The sequence below is a fragment of the Coturnix japonica genome, chromosome Z, assembly GCF_054131305.1.
Source record: "Coturnix japonica strain WE chromosome Z, WE-NBRP24, whole genome shotgun sequence".
Lineage (NCBI taxonomy): Eukaryota > Metazoa > Chordata > Aves > Galliformes > Phasianidae > Coturnix > Coturnix japonica.
Window position 1 is genome coordinate 67,569,663 of NC_140702.1, and position 27,247 is coordinate 67,596,909.

General features: G+C 42.9%; 1 protein-coding gene across 9 annotated transcripts; it reads right to left on the minus strand.

Moving 5' to 3' along the window:
* Window positions 1-465: 465 nt before the first annotated feature.
* Window positions 466-26,939, minus strand: UBAP1 (ubiquitin associated protein 1). 9 transcript variants are annotated; one of them, XR_014939712.1, is made up of 8 exons: window positions 26,910-26,939; window positions 12,217-12,257; window positions 9,569-9,693; window positions 7,248-8,168; window positions 4,428-4,460; window positions 3,821-4,018; window positions 2,191-2,437; window positions 466-1,241 (listed from the first exon to the last, which is right to left on the minus strand). XR_014939712.1 is itself a non-coding variant. In XM_015848249.3 (8 exons), exons 2-8 carry the CDS (start codon window positions 12,248-12,250, stop codon window positions 1,101-1,103), a joined length of 1,554 nt encoding a protein of 517 aa, XP_015703735.1. In that variant the 5' UTR covers window positions 12,251-12,257; window positions 26,910-26,939; the 3' UTR covers window positions 466-1,100. The 9 variants fall into 9 exon arrangements, 8 of the variants coding, with proteins under 8 accessions (XP_015703735.1, XP_015703734.1, XP_015703736.1 ...); XM_015848249.3 differs by having other exon boundaries at window positions 2,336-2,437; XM_015848248.2 differs by having other exon boundaries at window positions 2,336-2,437; window positions 26,794-26,939.
* Between the last annotated feature and the right edge of the window lie 308 nt (window positions 26,940-27,247).

The window sequence follows — 27,247 nt, forward strand, 5'->3', positions numbered from 1 at the left end:
CATTTTTCTGAGGAAACAGACATTTTGTTGTTGGATGGATTCCACAAGTGTGGGATAGGCTGCACAGAGAGGTGGAGTTTCCTTCTCTGGTGATTTCAAAACCCACCTGGACACTTTCCCATGCAACCTACTGTAAGGAACCTGCTTTAGCAAGCAGTTGGATTCTGTCTCCAGAGGTCCCTTCCAATTCTTATCTTATGATTCTATGATTACCTGATCTCTAGTACTAGGTGTTACTATGTAATTCTATAGCAGTGTGAAAAATGGAACTAATGCAGTGAGTATGTTTATTTTAAAGAAAGTGCTTGAAAGAAACCTCCTGCATCACACCGAGTATTATTTAAAACAAAAGATAACTGATTTCCTAGCAGAGCGTTTTCTTAAATATCCTACAAGCCTGGAGGATTAAGAATGCTGAGCCCCAGCTCTCTGCCTTCAGGTTCAAGAACCACCAAGAACTGCAGGTAATATTTCAAGAGAATTTATAACCACTTAGCATAGGACACTTATGTCTGGCAGAAGTGTGGGATGCACGGGTTAAAGAAGAAACAAGAGGAACAGCTTCTCTCTTTATGCATGGCGACAATTTCCAAACCAGTGTTTCACTAAGTTACAGGCTAACTTTCAACCAAAAAATAAAACTCCATTGCACTAAAGGTCAAATTTAACCAGATAATCTGGACTGTGACACAGTCAAGTAATTCAGTACAAGCAGACACCAAGAAAGCAGCTTCAAAGAACCAAAGTATCATATGTTTCAGGACAAATTTAGTAATCCCCAGTCCAACTCCAGTGCAACAGTGAGGAGGACCACTCCTGTCTCTGACTATATACAATTCCAGTAGCGGCTGGGCAGTCTAGACTCTCCGTGGCCAAGCTAGAAAAAGGAAACTTAGGAAAGGACACTTCAAAAATTTAATTTAAGAAAGAAAGTTGGCTCCCAGTGAAAAGAGAAATGCTGGAGTGATGCACGCAGGCGGGCTTGGTCAGTCATTTTCCCATGTATGCAAAAAACTGGACTCCTTGCCGAGAGCAAGTCACACTGAATGTGAAGGTGGAGGGGCTGTTCCACTGCACGCCAAGAGCTCAGGAATGTGCTTTCAGCTGGCTTCTGCACGGGCCATTAGATCTTCCAAAGCATTTTGTTGGTCATTGTTATGTAATAATAAGACCTCCTTAATGTCCTTTAGTTCAAAGCCCATTTCTTTAAACTGACTCATTAGCTGGAGAAGTTCTGTGATCTGAAAGAGACAGACAATTATTTGCAAGAAAAACAAAGGATCAGCTCTCAGTCTTACTCAGACCTGGTATTTAGCACAAAGACAGTCAACAGCAATCAGCCACCCCATAGGGTCAGGTCCCACTCCCTAGGTACAGCCCATACAAGTTCAATCTGAAGAGAAGTCTACTCCCATGACAGTCAGAATCACGGAATGGCTGGGGCTGGAAGGGACATCTAGGACCACCCAGCTGCAGCCCCCAGCCATGGGCAGGGACACCTCCCTGCTGCCCACTGCCCGGCCCATCCAGCCCAGCAGAGCTCTCTCTCTCTGTATGCAGCAACGCTCCGGGCTTCACCTTCAATTTCTGGCATTTGCAGCTCTGAATTTCCCAGTCCTCTTCAATGCAGGTACCAAAGCTTAAGTCTGTGGGAATGTGCCCCATCAGCCTGGCCCAATTCAGACTCCCAGAAAGGCTGATTAATGTCTCCCTGCCCCCATCCAGCAACTCCCACTAATTGCTACTGCAGTTTTTTCACATTACTCTGACTTCACAATAACTTTGCTATCAAACGATTCAACCCAGTTTTGCCCTAGATTTGGAAATTACCAGAATCCTTTTGGACATCATGTGCTAAACTACCAACATCAAACACAAATCCTAACTGACCTCTGAAATACACTAACAAGTAGCAAAACAACTCAGACTTCTATGAACATTCAGCCAGGCAGATGCATTTATACAACACAGAAACTCATGGCCAAGACAAGCTGGCAGGATTTTGGAAATAATTTGCTGCTTCTTAAATTAACTGTCTCTGAACCAAGCTCCCTCCCCAGAAGAAAACAACATATTCAAAACACTGCAACCAAAATAAACCATCTCTTTAAAAAGCCTTCCAATAAAAACACATGAAGTAATGGTAAATATAGCAGTGAAGAACTGTGACACTTCAACACACATTATCACCTCATGGATATTCTTTGGTAGTTAGTTCTGAAAACAGGTCAGCATTGCCATGAAGCTGGAATTACATCCATCGCTTTAGATGAACTATTGCTGAATTCCCTTTTATGGTGCACTCTGACCAGTGTCTGGGACAATGTGCCCTCACCTTCTCCTCCGAACACTGGTGCATCTCCAAAGCTGCTTCAACAAGAAGTGGATCAAAGCCCTTCTCACAAAGCTGTCCATGTGCAAACAGATAATCCAGAACCTGAGGGAAAGAAAAACGAAGTTTACAGTGACATCCACACGTGTGGTTGTACTCTCTGTACACCCAGAGGAACCGAGCAGGACTCCATCCCAGGGAATAAGATAAAACTCTCCCTACTCTATACTGAGATGACTTGTAAGAGTTTGTTTAGAAATAGGAAACAAGTCTTCCTTTGTTCTCCTACCAGCTTCATCTTCCATTTCCAGTCTCCTGTTCCTAATCACTGAGCAAGGGCAGGAACTTAAGATTAACTGTGCTTTTTATACTACGCATATTTTTAGTGATACTGTAGGTTCAGCTGTCAACCTGAGTCAGCTTTTACTTTCTTCCCAAACTGAAGCGCTAATGCAACCTGAAAGCAGTCAGCTTTTTAAGAACATCCCAACGCATCAAGCAAGCTGCAAATCCCAGCTCACACTCACAGAAAGTGTGGCCACTGTTCTTAACTGTTCTCAGCTTTGAGAGGCAGGGGCAGAAGGTCAGATATCTAAGAAAGAGGTAGTGCTAAGAACGAGAGAAAGCAGCCTGGAAATACAGTATTTAAAACTGCCCTCCAAGTGGACATTCTTCTGCTTGGCACTACAGCTTCTTACACAGCTCAGTTCACAGACAGTGGGCAAGAAAAGCAGCTCTACAAGCAGCCAAATCCTACACAGAGCAGAAGCTACAGAGACGTTCCTCCACCCGAGGTAATGTTCTGCACAATGCACAGGGAGCACAGGGCCAGGCCAGCACATAAAGTCTGGCCACACTCCTCTTGCTTCAGAACACTTCTTTGTTTGAAGCTGATCCACGACCCAGAGCCACACTTCAACCCACTGAGCTTTATGCTCTGTGACCTGGTTTTAGCAAGCGTTTGAGGCAACACAAGGCAGGAAGCACCACAGTCAGAGCATGCAAAAAAGTCGGTCACTGCTGCCTCAGAGTGACTTTCTGGTTGCAATAAGCCACAAGAGCAAACCTGCAGGGAAAGTCATCATCAGAATAACACCTTGTGCTTAGAACAAGGGAATGTGCTTGGTTTTAATCACACTACACAAAACGAGGCATAGATCCATGCTAAGCTTCCTCTGGATTGTTTTGTAGTTCCTGGGGAGACTGAGCACATGTCCTGGCCCTTACTGGACCTAAGGGCTCCTTTCCCACCCTCAGCTGTGAGGCAGCACCCACGGGTACGGCTGCCTCAGGCAGTATCTCAAACAAAAACTTGTGTAGATGCTCATTTATTTTGGAAACCTTTTCAGAGAGCTGACAAGTTCTTTGGCAGGTCTGCAAAACCACTGTTAAAATAAAGCACTGCCTCTCCTCCATTTTGCAAAGCCAAGGCTGCATCTCAGCAGAATCAATACTTGAAGGTTCTATTTTCCCCACGCAAGCTCTTACCTGGTCTATGTTCTGCCCCTTCTTCTTCATGGCTTTCAGGACATTCTCAGGTGAATAGCCCATGCTGACAACTGTCTCTACACACTGCCTCTCACTAGCAGAGAGAGCCTGCTGTAACTCTGGGAAAGAGACACCCGACTGCTTTGTGCAGGTCGCGCTGTTGGGCACTTTAGACACTGGGAAATTTTGGTGTGTTACCTAGGAAGGAAAACCCAGAAGCTCAGGTGATGGTCATCTTCTACATTCTTTTAGTTCCCTGCTCCTGGCTACGGCCAAAGCAGGATATCCCACAAAAAGAAATAAGTTAGTTGGAGTCTTCCAGGGCTGCCCTTCGGAAGTTATTCACCATTAAGATGGTGCAAAGCATTGTAAACAGTTCAACTCCCACCACACACTTTCCTCTCAAAGAGACATTTAATTACGCAGATTTCCTGCTATATAATAAAACTTTCTAATAACTAATCTTTGCAACTGCAAAGACCCATATGATATGGGCAATCCCTTTACCTAGGAGGAAGCGTGAAGATTGCTTCCCTTACCCTAAGTTCACTCATTGCCTAAGCTTCAGTAGCTTTGGATAAAGACCAAGCAGGATGTCATAACTCACCATAGGGATTTCTGTCTCCTTGTCTGCATGTACCTGTTGAACAACATATAAATAAGGTGATTAACATTACACATTGCCACTACTGGGAAAAAGATTTCACAAAGAGATCAGGGACTGGCAGCTATCATACCAGGTATGGCAAGTATGCAGGTTAGTCAAGTTATGCTGACATACCTAATTATTAAAAAGCCACAGAATCACAGAATAATTTGAGTTGCAAGGGACCCTTTAAAGGTCACCTGGTCCAAAACCCTTGCAATGAGCAGGGACACCTACAGCTCCAGCAAGTGCTCAGAGCCCCATCCAGCCTGAGTGTCTCCAGGGACAGGGCATGCACTACCACCCCCAGCAGCCTGCTCCAGTGTCTCATCATCCTTTTAAAAAACTTCCTCCTTATATCCAACCTAGATCTCCCCACTTTTCACTTGAGACCATTTCTCCTTGTCCCACCAGAACAGACCCTGCTGTCTGTCTGTCTGTTCCCAATCCTTCTTGCATTCCCTTTAGCTCCATGCAGGCTGCTCTCAGGTCTCCTGCAGCCCCAGCTCTCTCAGCCTGTCCTCGCAGGGAGCTGCTCCATCCCTGATCATTTCCGTGTCCCTCCTTGTCCCTCCTGTGCTGAGTGCTCCAGCTGTGGACGCAGTGCACAGATAGATATATAATAAATATTAGATAAATAATAATTTAGATAGATAGATAAATAGATATATATTTCACCTCTGGCAAGGGGTAGGAGAAACATACATCCCCATATCTTCTCTACTTTCAAAGCATGGCATTTCATATGTCATTTTCAAACAAAATAGCATACCAGTTGTACATTTTCCACCAACTATCCTATTCCCGATGGCTAACAATACTTATCTTGGACAGCAAAACCTGGTGCTTTCTCTTAGTAAATATTAGCTGGGTTGAAAAGGAGCTAAGTGCTTACTTCAGCTCTGACATGGTTTCTAAAACCAGCATCTCCCACACCTATTTCTAAAAGCCCTGCATTGACCTCAGCCCGGTCCTAATGACTTGTCTACTTCTTGGTTCTATTTGTCCCATTCCAACAGCCCTGAGCTGGGCAGAAACCTGGGGTAGACTGCAAGAAACCACCTCATGGGACTATTTCATGTCACTCATCACAAACATGAGATGTTAAACGATAACTGAATATCTGGCAGCAGCAAAGTAAGCAATACAGAACAGGTCCACTTTGTGATGTTCCAGCCAGGCAGCACAGAAATTACACATCTTCAGTACAACATCCAGATGTTCAGCCCGTAAACTGCTGACACCTGCTCAGAGAGGCCACCCATGTCCTGTCTGTTCTCATCAACCTCCACCTCAGCCTGGGATTCAACCTGCGCCACGGCTGCACAACTGCTCCATTTCTGCAGAACCAGCTGCCAAGGAGCACAAACAACAGCTTGATTCTGACTTTTGTCTCTCTCCTTCCCATACTCTGAGGATTTTTGTTTACTTCTGTTTCTTGCAACTCAGGTAATTTTCCATCATCTGGAACATTAATAAGGAAATATAAGACAAGTAAATTCACAGCCTTCAAACTCAAACAGAAAGAACTAGTTCTGTCAGCACACCTATTTCTTTGCTTGTTACTTCCAAACACAAGGATTCAAATTCTGATCTATATTCGGATCTATATTCCTCCTCCTAATAAGTCTTTGGACTTGTTTCACATTTTGTTTCTTCTCTTAAAGAGTATTCTGGAGAATACATCACTGCTCTCAATCATGATTCATTCTAGCATAAAGATTAAAATACCTGCAGTGAGAGACTGGCTATTTTAAGGCCCATCTATCTAGTTGTAAGTGCTCTTGCACATTAATCCCTAGAGGCTCCCCATGCTTCAAGGGTTCAGCTCTGAGCTACATACAATGACACGACCTCCTCCAAAAACTTGATTTGTAGTGGTAAGCATTAGCTCAGTACACTTCTAGTTCTGCAAAGCTCACTGTGTTATGCTTGCTCTTGTGATCAATAAACACATCTTCTGCTGTGCTCTGAAGAACACGTGAATTGCCAGAACACTGTATTTCTCAATAATGCATTAACCTAAGCCAGAAAGAGATGAAAGAACAAAGAGGCTGAAACACTGACATTTGCTGTGGAGCATAGGGTGTTGGATAAAAAAAAAACCCAACAGCATGCCAGTAGGACTTCAGAACCACTGATGCACTGCTTATCAGACAGAATTCCAGTCTCTCAGATTGTTTTAGGGCCGGCTAGGGGACTTGACTACATACTTTCCATTGGACTTCATGGGTATTGTCCAGATCCTAGGAAAACATAGTCCATGAGTCTACTCAAATCAGGACTTCTACTCAGTGATATAACAGCTGAACTTCAGCATCTCCAAACTTGGTACAAGCTGGAGGCGATGAAGTTTCATACTCCTGTCTCATAGCTGTACAGCAGTTCGCATCTGTAAATCTGTGATCTTTCATATCCAAAAAGCAATACTTTCACCCTCACAGGTGACAAACCAGGCACGCAACTGTAAACAACAGGAGTGGAAAAGCTGGCACAAAGTCATCAGAATTGGTTTCAAAACACCAGATTTTTGTCAGGAGGAAATGGGGTGAATAAATCTATGTGTAACAGTCTGAGGTTCATACTGTCAACATGAGGACTTTCTGAACTGAAGAACTTCCAACATTAACGAAGAACTACTGTACGTGATCTGTCCTACCTACACAGCACTCACATTAAAAGAAGCTTGAAAACTAAGCTGCTAGATGCTTTAGAATCAACATTTGCCTTCACATCTCTGCACTACCCCCATACACACAATTTTAATCCACTGTATTTTACCGTGGTCACTGTGCTTTGTTCTTCTGTACACAGCGTTGACAAAGCCAGGGACGGCAGTCTGGATGAAGAGGATAATGTTGATGTCTCCATTCCACTGTCCTCGTTTACAGCAGAAAGATCAACCATATGGTGTCCATTCAGTTCGCTAGCTTTATTCTGAGCACAGGCCTGCAAAGAGCTGAGAAAAGTGCCATTGCGGAGACAGCTAGTGCTGTGAAAAGTGCTCATGAGCTTTGATGACTTTTGATCACCCTCATCTGAGTCGAGTTTAGGAAAGGACAGGGATTTGATATTGCTCACTGAAGTGATAGGGGACAGGGACACTTTGGAAGACAAGGACATCTTTTCACAGTTTCCCAGCTGTGGTAAAGTGATAAAGCCATTGGGTTTGTGAAGGGGCTTCAGGTCCAACGTGGCCCTTTCTATGGATGCCAAAACTTCCTGATCCTGTAACACAGACTCAGACCTTCCTTTGGGCAAGCTGTTGTCTAACAGCTGGGCAACAACTGGCCCAGTAGTACCAACGTGAATTTCAAGAATGTTTTTTAATTCCTCCTTATCATCGATAGTTTTTAGTTCCAGTTTGTCAAATGGGTCTTCTTCACATTCAAAATCAGCTGGGTTGAAATCTGCTTTTGGATGAGGCGGACTAAGAACTTTTTGCTTCACAGCACTACTGTTGGCTGGAGTAGGAGTAAGAATACTATTGTGCTGCAGACTAGCAAGTATGGGGTTAATAGGTGGAGGCATGGCCTCGGGGCAAGGTCCCTCTGAGAACCCCATTCTGTTGTTGTCCTCTGGAGCCATCTTTGAGTTTGCTACTGCTTCTTCAGCCTTGCGTTCAGCTTCCTTCTGGGCAGCTTGAATTTTTTTGATATCTTCAGCCCACTCAATTGTTTTCTTTTCCAGGGAGAAGTCATACTGAGAGGGAAGGAGATGGGAAAGAAATGAACATAACTGTAAGAATCACAGTCACTACGTTTAACAGCAGCTAAAGTAACAGAGCAAGAGCTACATGAATTAACATAGACAGTCATCATTTTTTCTCCAGTGTCTCCTGTAACTTACAGACTGGCAGAACTAGGAAACAACAGAAATAGTTCATTTTGTATCCAGCAGCAAGGTCTGCTACACTCTGGATTAGAACCTCCTATTTTGCCTTCTTCCTATGTTTAGTTTTCCATTAGAACTACTGATGATCACAGAATCTCTCATCCTCTCAGGAAGAAGAGGAGATGTAGTTACTGGTAATCTAACGCATTAGTCACACTGATGTCACACGTGGACCATCACACATCGATCCAGCACTAATGAACTACATTCAAGACCACTACAGCGTATTTTTTGCATCCAAAGACCAGTACAGAATTAACCAGTTCACCCTAAAAGATGACTATAGAATTTGATGTCAGTTTTATACTCACTGGCTGAAAAGGTATTGCTATTCTCACACCAGTGCCAATGGCTCACCAGCGAAAACAGTATACAGGCCACTGTGGTGAGATACCTACCTACAGCAGCAGTTTTTGCCACTGTTACTGGCGTGGCTGGATCCTGTAAGCTTTCCTCATTTAAAATCAGCTTTTACAGGGATAGAGAGACACTTAAATAAGCTACTGCTATTAACTGCACAAGCCACTGTGGCAGCCTAACAGCATACAAAGTTCTCAACAGACTAAACATATTTACAGCTTTAATGTCTTATGTAAACCAAACATCCTCAGCGCCCTCTAAACAATGAGGGAACATTCAGAGAACAAAGCCTATGAGCGATGTGCAGGGTGTACCCTGCCTGTGACTCACAAAAATTACAACCTGCTTACCAGAATGATGTCACATAACTAAACAGGACTGCACTTGCAACAGCACCGCAAAGCCCTAGCTCTAAAGAGCAATATACCAGGAAGGCTTGCTATGCCTTTGCTAGGTTTTCCTGAGACTCACCACGTTGCGTCACATCCTATCCATAGCGGGCTCCAGTGAAAACCTGGAGATCTGTTATCTCAGCTGTATAGCGAAGCCTTGCCTTCCCTTAGCACTAAGGCTTTGAAAAGCAAGACACACAATTTACCAACATAGTGACTTTGAAAAACTCACTAGCAGATGCTCTAGGTTCTATGATTTTTTTTTTTTTTTTAAACACAGCTTACCATGCAAAATATTTTTTAAATTATTATACATACCATCAGATCTTCTGCTACTACTGGCATAAGATGTGCCACTACAGCAAAGTCAAGTCTAATATCTGAGCATGCAGGTAGAAAGCAATTTACAGCATCGTATGTGGAAGACCCCATAAAGGCAAAAAAAACCCCACTTACCTGGGCATCTCTGACAAGCTGAAAAGAATCAGGCAGGCAGAAACCAATGGGTAATCCAACCTTCGCAGGGGTTTTAAATTTGTCTCCTATCTTAAATGGGACATCATCAAGATAGCTGAAAGGTCCTAAAAATCAGAAGAAGTTTTATCAAAAACCTCAGCATTTCAATTCACCCCTCACATTTCTGTATTTGGGAGCAGTTCTTTCTCTGTTGCCACAGCTACATCGTTCAGCTCAAAGGAAGTTGTGTCATGAGAAACACAGTGAATCTGTTTTGACTTCATAGTTTTCTACTAACTTTGCTTTCAATGGTATAAATACAACCAGGCCTAAATGGCAACATCTAGGATGTTGTTCAGTGACTAACCTCTTGCTCAGTGAGCTGCGCCTTGCCATTTTTATCTGACCCATTTTCATACTTGGATGACAGTTTAAGTACTATTTGTGTTCATTCACTGTTGACTCATCTACAGTAACACAGCCTCAAGCTCCAAGAGGACAAGCAGCCTTTGAAAACAGGAATATCCTGTTAATTTGGAGTTAAATGTTTAAGTGCTGTCATCAGGTGAGTCCTCATACTATGAACTGCACTGGCTGGTCTGAGTCCTGCTAGGACATGGGTGGCTCTTTCCCCAGCTCTGAAATCTTCATGCTCAATAACTGCCTGTACCACCAAAACAAGAAGAAAAGGACCCCACGCACAATGTGTCACTGCCTTCACTGACCCTTACTGAGAACCACATTCAAGTAAGGCACAGCACAGCACGCTTACCACACCTCAATGGCCACTAACACGACATCCAAGCAATACCTGAGCTGACTATCCGAGAAGCTGGATATGACACAGTGTGATTATGCAGAAAGAGGAACTGTTGCAGCCTTTGAACTATAGCTGTAAATTATGGCTGACTCAGAGACAGCCACATCTCCAAACCGCTGAGCGCCCAGCTTGGCTGCTAACACACCCCAGTTAGTCCCACCAGCACTAGTTCTACTCTAGCAGAGGTTACCCCAGCATGTAACTGGAGCAGGATTACCTCTTTGCACTACTCCCACAGCCCCAGTTACATGCTACGCAAATAAGAGTCTTACTAGAGGCATTAACACAGTAGATGGTAGACACCTCCCCTTACACACACTCGTTTGCCTGAAATAGGCACTAGTCACCGCGGTGTTTACACAGCAACTCTGTTTGTTTTAGCACAGTAGGAAAAAAAACCAACAAAAAACAGTCAGAACAGCACTAGTCCAGCTAACCTAAAAACTGAGCAGAAAGCAAAGAATCCTTTTCTTTTTCCCCAAACAGATGAGCACACTGCCTCAACACTCTGATGGGGAAGGACACAAACAGCAAATTCAAGACAATAAGCAAAACCTACATATACAAACAAGCCATTGTTTCAGTGGTTTAAGCAAAGCCACGAAAGGTTTTCTAGCTGTTGTTTTCTAAGTCTGTTAGCCCCTTCATCCCCTTTAAGGGCTTTATGACGTACTGAGGGGAGGGCTCTGTGAGAGCAGCCCCAGTAGCTGCTTGCCTGCTCTCTGAAGCCACACGCTACACAACACTCCAGGACAGAGGAACTACTGCAGTGAGAAAAAGCCTTCTGTCCACTCCATTAGATGCAGAAACAGCAGGCTAACAGCATAATGAAGCAGTGTGACAGCATAAGGAGAACAGCTCAGATGCAGTGCAGTTACCAGCAATGAACTGCAAACTGCTCTGAAACCAATTTAAGTTTTAGTGGTCACACAAACTGAGGTTATGTGACTTTCAGAAACTGGATTTAAAAGCTTTTAGACTGTACAGAGTCAGTGACAATACAGCAGCAATATTAACTTGCCCTAAACTTACTACGCACCTCAATTTCATGCTTGTGAGATAGAACATACAGTATGCTCAGGGGGAAGAGGAATGCCTGTTTTTCCTTACACAAAATCTTCTTTCTATAACAATCGTGTTAGAAATTTCATTTGAGCCTCCCAGTGCAGCTTTTATTTACTTCTTTTAAGGATCTCTATTATATATACAAACTGAACTTTGATTCTCTAAGGAAATAAGAACGCTTTCAAATCTATACCCCATTTTCTAAAAGTAATACATGCACAAGAAAGTAATTATTTATAACACCAAACATCTGCACGATATCACACATCTCAGATAAAAATCTCTTCTTCACTTATCTAGCTTAATAGCTTGCAGTTAGGAATAAAGCCCAGTTTAGGAATAAATTCATTGCTAAGAAAAAAGCAGGCACAATGCTATATTAAAAACTCAACTTTCAATCCAACTGTTCACTTGACTTTCATAAGAATAAGCTGTAGATTAGTGACTGCTTCAGTGATCTTCGTATCAGTACCATAATTACAGTTCACCTTTGATATTGAAGAGGATTGTTGGCGAGGTATTAGTCTGCCATGAGTGGAAGGTGGGGGTAATGGAGGATAATCAGCAGCTTTATTTCTGTTTGACTAGAGGAGAGGCACAGCATCAGCAAGCATGCAAGGAGGAAGCCAAGGCACTTCATTTACACAAAAACCTCATCAGAGGCTGAACGATTTGTCTCCATGGCCTTTCTAAGCCAAGTCTCTTGTCAGCAGCAATACTAATTCATCTGATTGAAAGGACAAAGACAACAAATCCCACTCACCGTGAGAGTCGGATCCCAACTTCTTAGAAGCCATTTAGAACCTGAAAAACATTTTAAAACAGCTTTAGCAAATTTATACATACTGTGTTGCATAATCCTATGCAGTTCTATAGTCTTATCTCTGGATTACAGGATACGCCGCTGACACTTGCTATGTTTATCCTATTGCCAAGACAGACAGTCAAACTTATTTTAAAATGTCAATAATTAAGACAGTAAGTAATTTAGCCCAGGGTCTGACAATCAAAGTGGCAAAAAATAAAAAAAAAATTAAGAAGGCAAGAAGAGACAGCCAGATTAATTAGGAAGGCAGAGTTCTAGGTCACAGTACTCAGAAGTTGCTCCTTCCCAGACCCAGTGAGCAAGCACAACCTGCCTCCCCTGCAGGACTATTAAGAATAGCTTTTCCTACTGGAAATACCACACTGATCCTCTTCAGTTTAATCCCCGTTGCTCTAAAAAGGGACACTGGCATTCGGTACACAGAGCCAGCCAGCCAACATGGCGCCTGCCTGGACACAGTGGGTGAAACACTGATAACCGTACACAACTGGTACACAGTAACTGGTAGGAAGATAAAGTTTTCACAAGGAAGCAATGGTAACATTTTCCGTCTGGTGCCAACAGAATCTTAGTAACAACTTTTTTGAGAAGTTAACACAAATACTCCATGATTAAGATGTTGGAGTGTTCGGGCAGCACGTAACACTAAGCAGCCTGACCCTGAGAAACGAGCTGTTTTTAGACTAGAGTGAGCTGCAAAAAACTTGATCAGCCAGCTAAAGCCCTGCTCCAGAATGCCTGTGGTGTGTTCAATAGCAGATCTGCTTCTTTTGCTATACTACAAGTATATCACAAGATCTTTCTTAAAACACCACAGCATAATTCCCTGAATAGCTCATTCTAAGTCCTCCTGTGATGCTGCTATATATGACATAGGCTCAGAGCTGCTCTTTGTGAAGTCCTGCAGCTAACAGACTGCAGCACCCAGCAGGCACTCTTCACAACGATGGAATTAACCAGCACACTCCCACCAGCAGCCAACAGCACTCCAGCCACAACGTGGAACACATCTAACTTCCACCAAACAAGGTCCTGTTCTTCAAGTTTCTCCTGCAGATTCAGAAGGATGTTACCCTTGCAGATGTCCCCTTAAAGAAAGGGTATCTAAAGATGTTCAGCTGCTTCCTGGTAGCAATTGACATGTTTGGGATCAGGTTGAGACAGTTTCAACTGCTGTCAGCAAACAGAACCATTAAGCACTGCACGCAGTAATGCTGACACAGGTTTCCAACCACATTTTGTCCTCTCTTCAGAAAAGTGGGTTTAATTAAACTAGTATCTCCTGAGTAATCAGATTTGGTAGGCTACCGAGCCTATTACAAGCATCTTGCTGCTCCCCCTTGCCATGTAGGAAAAAATACATATTCGCAGCCAGTTACAAGTTTGAGGGTTACTAATGTGGCTGCTGTGCTTCTGGGCTAGAAGGATCTTGGTTTGGTCAAAGCTGTTCCACTGGGCAGCAAAGGTTTGCTCACCTTTATTACTGCTCTTTTGGAGATCAGAAGGATTCACTTCCAAAGCCTCCCTCCAACTCATTCTGGCAGCCCTACTACTGCTGCCTTTCATCTCCAGACACCAAGAGATGCTGAAGGGTATTTTTGTTTGGGGCACAGGGGCACACAGATTTCAGACTGATACTTCATTACATGTTTTAAATCAATAGAAAGCCCATTCTATTATATGAAGGTATTTTCAGCATCTTTCCCGGGTGAGAAAAAAACACAGACAAAAATGGAGTAGTAGAACCCAGAATGAGGAAATAGAACCTTAGAAACTGAAGATAGAAGGGAACACAGAAGAGAAAACAAGGCAGATGCAGAAGTAAATAACTGTTAAGACAAAAATGATAACAGAAAAAACTGGCACAGAAATAGGAGACAAGCTGGAAAGCTTGAAGAAACAATTCCTGGTGGATGAGAAGCTGGACATGAGACAGCAGCATGTACTTGTATCTGAGAAGACAGGTTGCGGGAACTGGGCACGCTTAGCATGTAGAAGAGACAGCTCCAGGGAGGCATCACTGTGGCCTTCCAATACTTGAAAGGAATGTATAAACAGGAGGGGAACAGCTGTTTACAAAGGTGGATAGTGATAGGGAATGGTTTTAAACTGAGACAGGGGAGATTTATGTTGGATATCAGGAGGAAGTTTTTCACACAGAGGGTGGTGACTCACTGGAACAGGTTGCCCAAGGAGGCTGTGGATGCCTCATCCCTGCAGGCATTCAAGGCCAGGCTGGATGTGGCTCTGGGCAGCCTGGGCTGCTGGCTGGCGACCCTGCATATAGCAGGGGGTTGAAATCAGATAATCATTGCATGAGAGAAGGAAGATGCCCCTGACAGTCCACCTGGCACATCACCACTTAAACTCTGTGTGAAAGACTGTGTGAAAGAAACAATACCAAAGAGCCAGACTCATCAACAGATGAGGGAAAAAAAACACAAATTACCACCAAGAATGACTCATGAGAAGATGCTGGGAAATTGCATTTTATTGTAGTTATTTCCATACTCCATTTACTATCTGTTCCTGTCTACATTCCTCTCCTTCTGGAGGAGCTCAGATTGGAAAGTTTCAGACATTTTGAAAGTTCTACTCTAACTACTGATACCAATGTAAGTCAGAATCTACGGGCAGTGTCAAGATTCTCTATATAGTTTTATATGACACTTCTAGATTTAGACAGTGCCCACTGCTAGGATAAAATAAGATCCAGAGCTTCCCATATATGCACGTTAAGTAATTGCTATACAATTGAGATCCCTTATGTGGACTGACAGTCAAAAGCTGATGACAGAAGTCCCGCACAGAACACAACAGGTCTGGCTTTCAGGCACTGCGGATTGCAAACTGGTGACACTACCCCCAAAGCTGCAGATGTTTCTGCTTTATACGTCCAACAGCTCTGCAAACAGTAAGCGTAGTAAGCTGCAGAGTGCAGTAAGCTCCCGTTATTACACGTAACAACACTGAGCCACTGAAAACAGTTCTTTGGATCAAGCCATTTTAAAACCAGATATGTCACCTTTAATTCAGTTTCCAATGGCCACTGGTTAAAATGAATCTAGTGACATGTCTTCACCTCACAGGATACGAGTGGTCAGGATATGTTCAACCAAATGCAGAATAGGAATTACAAAGAACAGTGGGAGTATGAGGCAGGGATAAGATCTCTCTGCAGCATACAAACCCCACATTTCAACCATCTAAGCATTTTGAAGAAAGATCTAGAATGTGAAAGATAGCCTGTAACATCAAATTAATTTAGCTTATTCTTCTCAGGGCAGTGATTGAAGGGCAGAGGGACAGAAACTAAAAGAGCAGTTATTTGAAAAAAAAAATCTCGAATGCATTAATGGGGTGAAGAGGGAGAAAAGAGCCCCTGAAGAGTAGGTCTATCTGTACATCATGTTATCAGACTATGAGACAACACTCTTCAGTGATGGCAGTAACATCCATTAAGGGCCTCTACATGCAGATGCTGAATAGCATCTCCTTAGCAGTGACAAACATTAGAAGAAATTGATTCTTTAAATTGTTCAGTTGTTTAGCATAACATAGTGGGCAATTAGGCCGCCTGCTTCCGTATCATCAGTCAAGGGGAAGTTAAACTGGAAGACAGCTCTCTTCTGAACAAAAAAGTATTGCATCCCTCATTCTGCTGTCCCATATGGATCCACTGCATTAACATTAGACAATCACAGTTTGGTAGCAATCCCCATTTAATGCCCCACTTTGTTCACTAAAGACACTGCTCTTGTCAAAAGCACCTGCTGTTCGAAATAGTTAAGGACTTAATGCTCACAAGTGATAATACAGTCCTATTGTGCTTTTTAAGATCCTGACACTGTATCTGGGCTATAGGGCAACTTGCCACAATTTTCACTGAGAAATAAGGGAAAACCCTACAATGTCTGAGAAAGTGATACAGCACTTGTACCATCGGTGAGGGCTACAATAACCTCACAACACAGTAATGAAACTAATTCTGCATTTGATACTGCTTGTAATTAATATTTCCCTGAATCTAAAACTTCAGACAGCAAATACCTAACATTTCTGAGAACCAGAAATCCAGGTGATTTCATCTAAAATCCTGCAACAAATTCAGCTACTTCGGCTTTGTTGACGCAAGACTTGACACCATGAACAAATTACATCCTTAACAGTCATCTCAGCACAGCCAGCGCCAAGCACAGGTTTTAACTTCTATAGCTAATGCATCTTAGAATAAAGCCAGCATTTCAATATAACCCTTTCCATGTCACTTAAAAAGTTCTCACAGCCCACTTACCCTGTTCTTTTGATAAACACACATGAATAAATTCTGAAGTGTCCTGTACGTCTGCAATGCATGTCCGGAATCCAGAGCAGCTTCAGCTCATTAAAATGTTGTTCTCATTGTTGCAATGATTTCTCAGTACGCAACAAGCCAGCTATGAAGTACTTGATTATTAATACTTCATCCTCTTCCTAATTATGAATGAGGTGTGCTGGATGAACACTCCTTCTATGCTATCAACATGGCATTGACAAAGCTGTTTTGCTCTTCTACAGAAATCCCTTTTTAATGTCTGTGCCATTTCAAGCTTTTTCTTATGTTCTTTGATCAAGAGAGGTATACAAATAGTTGGTCTTTTATTACTAGAAGGGTTCAACACTGCACAATGCCAGGAACTACTCTCAATGCCAACACAATAACTCTGCTCATGTTGCAGAAGGTAGTTTATATTCTTTTCATCAACACGATCCAAGACTCCATGTGTTTTAGCACTACAACAACTGACTGCTATTAAAAAAAATCTATTCCAAAGAAAGTTATAGCCCTGCTAGCTTTTCTTGTTAACGTTTATGAATAAAAACTGCATCATTTATTGCCACATTTTCTTCTTGGTTAAAAAAATTGGTGAAAGAAATTCTTGCAGAATTACTCAGACAAAGCAGATGTAACAAATAGCAAAAAAGTAAAAGGTCATTAGTTTTAAAACCAATCATCTGCTAGCAGGTCCCTATATTAAAACCTCAGTAAAATACATGTGCATTGTACTGCATAGGAATAAAGGGAGCAGTGTTAGACCACTACAGATTCACCAGTTCTCCCTCTTACACTCCAGTCACATGCACTACCCACTCTCACCACACACTCAGTATTCCCTCAGCAAAACACAGCACATTACTGACAGAAAACAGTCTGTTGAATTAATCACTCCACCTACAAACAACCCTGCCTGCCCTGTACAACACAAGCTAAAACCCTGAGCTCAGTTTGGAAGCTTCTGCTTCAAATCCTGACTGCACTCCTGGCCCAAGCAGCCTAAACGAACAAGCCCACCAAAAGCATCTGCCCATTCCCCATAGGACTGCTCCCACAGTGAGCTGAACACTGCTGAACTCTCCCAGACATCTGACATCACTGCTTTCCACATACAGGCCTCATCTTCTCAGCTACAAGAGCCACATTCTGAGGATCCAAATTCCCTGAACACTCAACTGAATTTAGAAGCCAACATTTAAAGCTTCCACCAAGCTCTCAGCGCTGCCTTTTCCAAGAAACACTTCTATTCACCACTGGAACATCCATTTTTCTTCCACTGATTACACATGCTGTCATGCACAAGAGCAGACATTCTCAACATTTTCAATCACCAAAGTACCTAAGAGCCCATCACAGGGCTGTTCTGCAAACCAGCCGTATAAAAACACAGCATCTCAAGCCTTCCAGCAAAGCAAGCTTATGAGAGAAAGGTGAATGCCATGGCCAGTGCCACTACTGTGACATCCTTCACATTTTAGCACAACTGCTTTGGTCACTTATTCCATTAATCAAAATGTTACAGCTCGAGCTTTCAGTGCCAACTCATTTTCTCATTAGCCAGTAGGTTTTTTTCTTCCTTCAATCCTTCTTATCAAGGCACAGACAAGAAAAATCCATCTGAAAAGACCTTAAGTTCCACTGTGCTGCAGGACTTACAGGGAAAAGACTGATTACTGTTCAAGGTGAATGCTCCCTCCAGTGATTTTCACAAGTGTCTTTGTTTCAGCAGGAATTGAATTGTTTTCTTCAGAGCACCTGCTACCATGCGGTGTTTTGGTTCCAAGAGAATAACAACATAGGTGACATGCCAATATTTATATTTGCTGCTAAGAAGTATTGTACAGAGCCAGGGCCATTCTCTGAGAAAGGCCCACTTTTTCCCACCCCCATCCCACTGGGAAGGGGGGGAGTAAGTAAACAATTGTGTGGTATTCAGATATTTGCTGGGTTTAAACATAACAAGTTCACTCCTCTGAGGTCCAAGCAGTGCCACACAACTTCCCAAACTAAAGCAAAAGAGAACAAGATATTGAAATATAAGCAAGACAAGCCACTAAACGAACTGGCTCCATCACAGTGATGTTTGAACACAGAGCAGTACGAATGCACTCACTGTTTCTGCAAACCTACACAAATGAAATGAACAAATTTGAGGGCTGCTGTTGACTGGAAGACTGCACTTCACTACAAACACAACCATCCTTAAGTCACAAGCATACACAAACCAATAAAATCAGTTCTTATTTAGACAATGCTGAAACGTTTCCTCTCCAGACAAGGTACCAACCAAGTCTGCCTTCTTTTTTTTTTTTTTCCAGGCCAGTTCACTTAGAACTGAATGCCTTTAGAAAAAATGATCCAGAAGCAAAATGACATCAGTAATCAACACTGAATTAAATCCTGCTGCCACAAGTTGTGTTTTAAATAAACAGGTTCCACTAGTTTTTATTAAACATGGACTGAATGTGTAACCTCATAAAGAACAGAAAATGTTTTTAGAAGTGAATGCTTACATCCCATTTGCTTCTTAAAGAGGCTTGCTAACTTGAGCAAAGAGTGAAGTTCATTGCAAAGGATCTGTCTTGCTCTTCAGAAACCCACAGGACAGAAGTATCACCACCTCATACCAAAAATAAACAATGACATATAAAACCAGCAGTAGACATCAGAGCAGGCCCAGCAAAGCAGTGATGCCCACATTAATTACACTTCTGGATTTTAACTCATCTGGAGCACAGGAGTTTAAGCTGTCTTCTGTGAGTTTGTCTAGTGCAGAATAGTAGAAATCTAGCTCTGTACAGACAAGTCCAGCTGAGACTGTTCTCAGCCACAGTAGTTGATTTATTACAAGAACAGACTACAAGTCAAGGACCTGCTTTGCATGTTAGAAAACTTCAGTCAGTGGCTATGCTCCCTCCAAGTCCCATGCTCCAGTCCTGAAACAGAGACTCCCTCCTCGCAATGTCCCAGTTTGGAGTCAAACAGGAAAGGCCTCTGTATTTAGGACTCTGTGAATGGAAATAAGGCTCAGTCTGTAGTCCAACAACGGACTAAAGAGATCAGGGAAGGAAGCCACATGCAACAGGAAAAAGATTCAGCACATCTGTGCAACTGCCACAGCTGAGCTTACTCACAGTTAAGATGTACAAACATGCCAGCAGCTGTCACCCTCTGAGAAAGAGCTGAGCCCATCCGTGAGATACGTTTCAGTAATGCTCCAGTTGCTAAACTCACCTTTACATGCTCATTAGGAGTGAAAAATGGAAAAGAAAACCACAATCACTGAAATACATTGCTGTCCAACAGAGTATGAAAGGATATTCATACCATCCAGAACCAAATACCCTTACACACACATTTTTAATTCACTACCTTTACAACAAACAGAAAATAATTTTGCCTCCAGCAACATATAATTCTTGAACTCTTCAGAACAGTTTTACTCCCACTGAACACAGACCTGTTTTGTAGGTGTGACGAGAAGGGAACAAATAAGAAACGGTATGCCCACAGTCACCCTGCTCTCCTTGTACCAGAACAGAACTTGCACTTCCTGACTCCTACATCCACAGCTATGCGAGGAATCTCACTGCTTTCTCTCCATTTTGGTCCAATACCTCTGCCCCACAATTTTCTGTATCAAATCACTCCTCCAGTTTTCCATCTTACTATAAAAAAACATAAAGGATGTTCTTCTGGACTGATATCATGAAACAGGGCTCAGTAACTTTGAAATTAAGCTTGGGTTACTTCAAACTCATTTAAGTTTGCAATTTTGTTTTACACCATCTCCAGTCCGGCTGGGTGGTAGAAGACATTTAACATAATAAGCATTTCAGCAGCATTGCTAATGAATGCAACCCCTCAGAACACTTAAAGAAATGAATAACTGAATGGAAATGGCTCATTTTAAATTCAAAAGAAGCCTTCAGAGATGCATTAGCTTCATTTCCTCAGGACACTTTGACAGATCTGACTCAGATGCAGCAATCCAGCCTTATTTTTATATAGCTAGATGGAGTAAATTGCTGGATGAGATTGCCAATGACCATCTAACAGTACTGTCCACAGCTTTTCCTCTTCAAATGTCTAACAGTAACAGATAAACAGCAATATGAGACTGATAACAATATGCAGATCTCATTGAGTCACCATTACTTATTAAAAAAAAAGTGAAGTGGAAAGTCTATATGAGTTGACCACTCCTCAACTGATACGATAAAACAACACCTGAGAATCAGTCCAGTGCTGCCTAATAAGAGAAGCACCATTTTCACATTACTGCAGTAATATCAAATTACAGAGCAGGTTTGTAATAAGATACACACACAACTTCTCTCTCAGCTTGGAAGAGAAAGCCTTCTTCATATTGCTGGGTGGAAGTAACTTATACAGAATACTGCCAAATCCCTGCACTGAACACTTGCATATTTCAAACATCCATTTCCTGGAGAGCGAAGAGCAAGAGAACCAGGATTTCTTCATCAGCCTAATACTTAAGCACAAACAAAACACCCCAGAAGAGTGGCAGACCTTCCAAATTTATTTCTGTAGCATAATACATGCATTCAGACATTAAAAGGATGACACTGTGTCACACAAACAGCTGTAGTACAACCATTCTGCCCACTGAACACGCATTTCATCCTTGGCTCCAAAAACAGCTTAGATCACCTAGCTGCTCACAAAGTCAGCTCCTTTACCTTAGTCCTTGTTTACTTTATATCACACAACATACTTGTGGGTTCTTGTAAGCTGTAAATACTAAGGCACTTCCAGTTGAACATCTTCAATTTGAAAAGATCATTGAACACACAGTTTCACATTTCCATCTGCACTTGAATTTGGTAGCTTTCCCTTTGCAAATAAAGCCAAACCAAACAGTGTTACCTTCAAGCAACAAGCTCTCTACTGTCTCTATTTACACTTGCTTTGCAAAGAAGTCACATCCACATGCTCAGGCAAATGTCCAGAAATACACTACGTGCGCTTACAGGTGTTTTAGCAGATAGCCAAAGAACTCTGGGTAAGTTACAGAAATCTAATGCATTAAACTCGATTCTGCAAACAAGAAGGAAGCCAGTTTTTACAGAATTTAAAACCCACCCTCTGTCAAGATACCCGCTAGCTCTAGTTCTTTCACAGATAGTTCACTGGCTTGAAGCAATACTGTTCTGCACACCGCCATCTCTCAGCACTTCTGAACCATCTGAGACAGTCACTTTAACATCATATGAGACTCTATTGTTTGTAAGAGCTCTGAAATGCATCTCCTCTCGCTCCAAAGTCTGACAATGATACGGATCAAAGATGGCAACAAGAACACTGACTGATTCAAGCTTGATAAAATAATTCTCTTACCCAAACATTTTCTTTCAGTTATCCCTCTGGAAGGTGACACTTCAAACAGTTACACGGTTGGATGTAAATTCATTGCAAGTACAAAGTCCTGCCAGCCAGTGACCACTGACAGAACTACAGCTTGATTAATAGCTAATCTTGGTATATAAGGAGCTCAGAAAGAAAAGTAGAAATTCCTTTCCCAATTACAAGGATATATCTCTATTTCAAATTGTTATACATTACTGTACAAAGATGCCACATGATAGTGTTAGTCATTAGGGTGGAATAGGGTGGATAGCTCTGCTGCATTGGAAAAGGAAATACACATCCTTTGACAACTACTTCGCAGAGTGTTTGTAAACTATGAATCTAATTTGTGTTTGGAGTCAAGTTGATGAGGAAAAATCAAACTGAACACACAGGCTCCGTGTCTCAATTAAGCACAGCACTAACACTTGTCACAGCATGACGATAAGACACTTACAAATCCAACATCCAAAGCAGAGGGAACAAATCTCACATCTTCATCTGCTGTGACCCCACAGATGCCAAAAAGCACAAACACATAAATTAGAAAACGACCTAAGACAGGATCTAGTACATAGCTACGGTGAATACTCACCTCCAGCAACATAATGGAGAGATCACAACTAATAGAATTCTAGTTCATTAGTACTTTCCACACAACTGACTACCTGAGCAGTTTAAGTATGTTCATACAGGGACCCTCTTCCAGCTGAAGAATTGACTACTTCATGCACAGGACTCACGCTGCGCTTTGCCCACTTAAAGAGTTGCTCTGATCCAAGTGTTCCAGTCAAAATGTAACTGAGAGATCACAGACTATGAATTCCCATTCGGACTCCGCCTGTTTAGAAGACGTAATACAACTGATACAATATGATATTTTGAATCAACTTTCCCTTCTACAGGTTTAAACTTAAGTCAGTTACTCTGTTACCCCTTTGTATTCTAGGTTTTAAACAAGGATGGCACAAACTTCTGAAAAGAGCTTGTAGTCTTTGGAACAGAAAATTGCTTGTTCTGACATGCAAGCTGTTCTCTCCCTAAGCTCTCACAGAGTACTTTCCTGCACTTATAAAATCCTTTGCCATGTAAGCAAAAATCTAGAGTTACTTGCCATTTAAGAGAGAGAAAAGAAAACAAAACAAAAAACATTGCTTAGATCATTCTAGAAGGCCTCAAACAAGACTACACTGACTGCAAAAGGTCACTAGGGGCACAGAACATGAGATTATTTGAACCAAGTCAGGGTCAAAGCATAAAGCAGAGCACTGGCATACCAGAACGGATTACCCACCTAGGTAGCTAACAGTAAAACAGCGAGCTTATGCCTGCATTGATCAACAGCAATCCAAAGCACAGAGTCACAGACAGAGCATGCCTAAATTGACTGCAACCACATGAATTTCTGACACCAACTCCCGGCACCATGCAGGACGCAAATTCAAATGCTGTATCTGAAAGCACTGACAAAACACTCCCCAAGCTCTGGCCGTGCCCGCTGCCCTGTGCAGCCCATTACACGCCCTCTAAGGCAGAGCCTTTCCCGAACCTCCCCTGGCACAGCTCCATGCCGTTCCCTGTCACACAGAGCAGAGCTCAGCGCTGCCCTCCGCTCCCGGTGAGGAGCTGCAGCCGCCATGAGGCTCCCCCCAGCTCCTCTGCCCTGGCCCAGCACATACCTTGTCCTCCAGACCCTTCCCTCCTTTGGAGCCTTTCTTTCAGCGATCTCTAACAGTTAAGAGTTCTTCTTACACTGTGGCAGCCAATCTATAGCTTCATGCTATAGGATTTGTCAAGATCTCTCACAAGGCCTTCTCTCCCCTCGAGGGCAGAGATTGCCTGCAGAGTGATACATGCTATTAAATCATTAGTATTGCCTTCCTTGTTACCAGAACAAGCAGAGAATACAAAGAAAATAAATCACCCTCAGATACACCCTAGAAGACCTACTTTTTAAAACCAGGAAGCTATTTCTAACTTGTAAACAACCCCTCCTACCCTTTCCTCTGAAAAAAACTGTTTTCAAAAACATCTTCCAGAGCTTTTTTTCAGTTATGGCTCCACGAGACCATTTTTACACTGTCACTGATGTGAATTACAGTTATCATTTTAAATAGACAGTAATGCCTTTATGTGAACAGCCTTTAAGTAAGGATTTAATAATTTCAGGTCCACAACTTACAGAGAAGACTGCAAGAAATTACAATAGGAACAAAATACAAGGGAAGGTGGATAGCAGTTCCTGTTAGAAAGCAGAACTTCTCTCATAACAGTTTATCAAAATATTCATGCTATTACCAACTGTGAAATACAGAACAAGCTGATGACAAAAAGCTTATGACACGGAGACTGAGTAGTGTTAGGAGTGCTTAATGCCCTGAAGTCACTAAAGTTTGTGTAAGCAATATGAAGCCACACGCTAATGGAATTAAAAACAAGTAAGATGGTGCCTACTGTGGCATTACAGTTCTTTTGCCACCAGCACCAGCAAAACAGCTCGGGCTGTCAATGACAATGTTAGATGTGACGGCCTGCCGGGCTGCTCCAGAAACCTGACTTGTTGTCTCCAAACTAAACATTTTTGTCTTTAAATAACAAGTGCTGAGCACTGCAAGATACTGTTAGAACAATGGAGGTGGAGCTCTTCACATGCCTTTGATAATTCTGATTGTTGAGATATTAGCTAGCCACCAACTAACAAAGAAATTAATAAATCTCACAGCTGAACAACAGGTCAACATATTAAAATAATCTGAAAATATAAGCCTATTAAAGAGGAAATAACATTTACTTATCATCCATTCAAATATCTAATATTTAATACTTCCTCGCTTTCTGCATGATGTTCCAGGTAACTTTTAGTTTCCATTTTACTTGTGTTAAATCTCTTTTCCTAGAAGAAGTGACTTCAGCCCTGAATCCTGTGCTCCATATTGCATGAGCAGGAGAGAAAAAAAAAATAAAGCAGGCCGGATCCAGCAATGAGAAGAAAAAGGTGCAATCACTTTCAGTTTTGCTTCTGAGACCAAATCCATGAGTTAGCAACAATGAAGTTTAAAGATTATATTTTCTCTTCCCCTATTCTTAGGATCAATATCTTGTCTAAAAGGCTTAAGTCACTCATTTGCAGTGGTGCTCCAAAGCATCTCTGGCACTTACAAATTACAAGTCAGTGTTTATTGAAAAAAATCTGAAGTCATCCAGCAACACCAGCACTGCCATACTGCAGGAAACAAACACTCCCCTAACAATATACATAACACATGGCCTGGCACACATCAGCCCACTACCACACATATCTTCCTCAGATGGCACAGAGCTATGTGCATAACTCTGTTCTGAACAGAGAAAAAAAAATACATCAAAAAATAAAATACTGCTGCAACTCGGAGAAGTCAAGACCAGTTGTAGGGAAGTAAGTAGTTATGGGAGTGCCTGCACTAGTGAAGTTCCACACTCCAGACACGACCAGGCAAGGCAGATGAGGCAGGTAGCTAACTGCAGAACCACCTCAGTTTCTTTCCCAATCTTGACCACAAATTGGAGCAGATTCCTTCCCAACAAGCTCCCACAAAAACCCATTCACCCAGTAACAAGTTTTGAGATGCCGATGCCTTCTATCAGTCACACAGACACTGAAGTCCGAAGAAAGAGATGTCCGTAATTTGGCAATGCTTGTCATCTATGAATATCCACATCTGACACAACTGTATTTTTATCAAAACTCAAACAACAGCTACATCTGTCATTAAGCAAAGTGCCAGAGTCCACCTGCTTATCACTGCATATGAGGCAATATTTTTCTGTGTGTGTTTTTTTTTCTTGGTCTTGTCTAGCAACTAAAGTGATATGGAGAACAAAAACTCTTTACCAAGCAATTACTCACTTCCAACTATTGTCATTTCTATTACTTACAAGGAAACACTCCTAACTCGCCTTTTAAAATCAGAGACTTTGCTCTATGAAAAATCAGAAAGACAACCCTCAAGTTACAGTAAATATCTTAATCACAGAATTAACCATTTTTCTCTGAGTGACTGTGAGCTAACAGCACACAAGGCACTATCAGGAAGTTAAAGACTACAGAGGTGAAGTATTCTTACCCTATGGCGTACATCCACAGTGCGTCTGCATCTCAAATGCAGAAGATGTGGCCCTCTTTTCAACTTAGAAGAGGAACAGCTAACTGGAAATGATCCAGAAATAGGTAATGAGCATGAAGTGAGATACGGAAGGCTACCACCCATACAGTAAACAAGACTTCAGCTTGTCAGCCTGCAAGGACTAGAGGGAATACAGCAGTTATTTAACATCAAACGGATGACTGAGCGCTACTCATCTCACAACGTAGGCACCACAAATAAACAGACTGACCCGAAGGACAGCTCGACAAGATCCACACGCAGCTCTTAGCCCATCCAAACCAGAAGATGCCGATTTCCACATAAGATGTGGTTACTGCAGTAAGGAAGCTCCTTGGTGGGCACTCACCCTGTACCCGAATCCCAGCAGCTCTGAGGGCGCAGTTTCACCGCGGGGCAGCACCGGGCAGACACCGGAACTACGGGGCAGCACGGAGCGGAGGCAGGACCAGGCCTGACCCCGCAGCGCCGGGAGCCGCCCTCCGCCTGCATCGCGGTCACGGAGCGAGCGGGCCCCGCTGCTGAATCACGGCGGGACAGCGAGAACGGGCGGGGAGCCCGGGGAGGGGCCGCACCCTCAGCCCCTCAGCACGAGGAAGGGAACCGGAGCCTGCCGGCCTAGCTTGGTGAAACGCCTCCGCTGCCCCCCTCCTCCTCCTCCTCCCCCCCGCCAGGCCCGCTCGTTACCTGCCGGCCCCTGGCTGGTAACTGTCCCCGCAGCCCCTGCCCACCGCCCGGCCCTACGCCAGCCGCACCAAGCCGCCCTCTCCGGCCCGGCCGCCGGGCGCCGCCATCTTGCGTACCTGCCCTCCGCCTCGCCGCCCCGGGGACGTGATGACGTCACGACGCAGCGTCACCTGCAGGCCCCGCGGTGACGTCATGGCGGGGCGGGTGTTGGTGTGCAGCGCCCGTCAGTGCGAGGGTGACCCTGCTCCATACGGCTCAGAGATAAAGAAATAACGAGATAAAGAAATAACGAGCCAGTCTGTAACAGATCTCTGGAGGTGCCCCTTTAAACAGACCATTCACTTCACAACTCCCCCCCCTTTTTTTTTTAAACCCCTTTTTTTTAATGTTCTCAGCAGCATTACTGTCCCTGTGCATTAAGCCATTCGCAGCCTGGAGGTGCCTGTGTACAGCT

What these genes read in the sequence shown, in the direction of transcription:
- UBAP1 (XM_015848249.3), bottom strand. Translation starts at nt 12,250, where the DNA reads ATGGCTTCTAAGAAGTTGGGATCCGACTCTCACG. An exon ending in AGCTTGTCAGAGATGCCCAG is followed by an intron (nt 8,169 to 9,568) that starts GTAAGTGGGGTT and finishes CTTCCCTCTCAG; the next exon opens with TATGACTTCTCCCTGGAAAA. An exon ending in AGGAGACAGAAATCCCTATG is followed by an intron (nt 4,019 to 4,427) that starts GTGAGTTATGAC and finishes TTTCCTTCCTAG; the next exon opens with GTAACACACCAAAATTTCCC.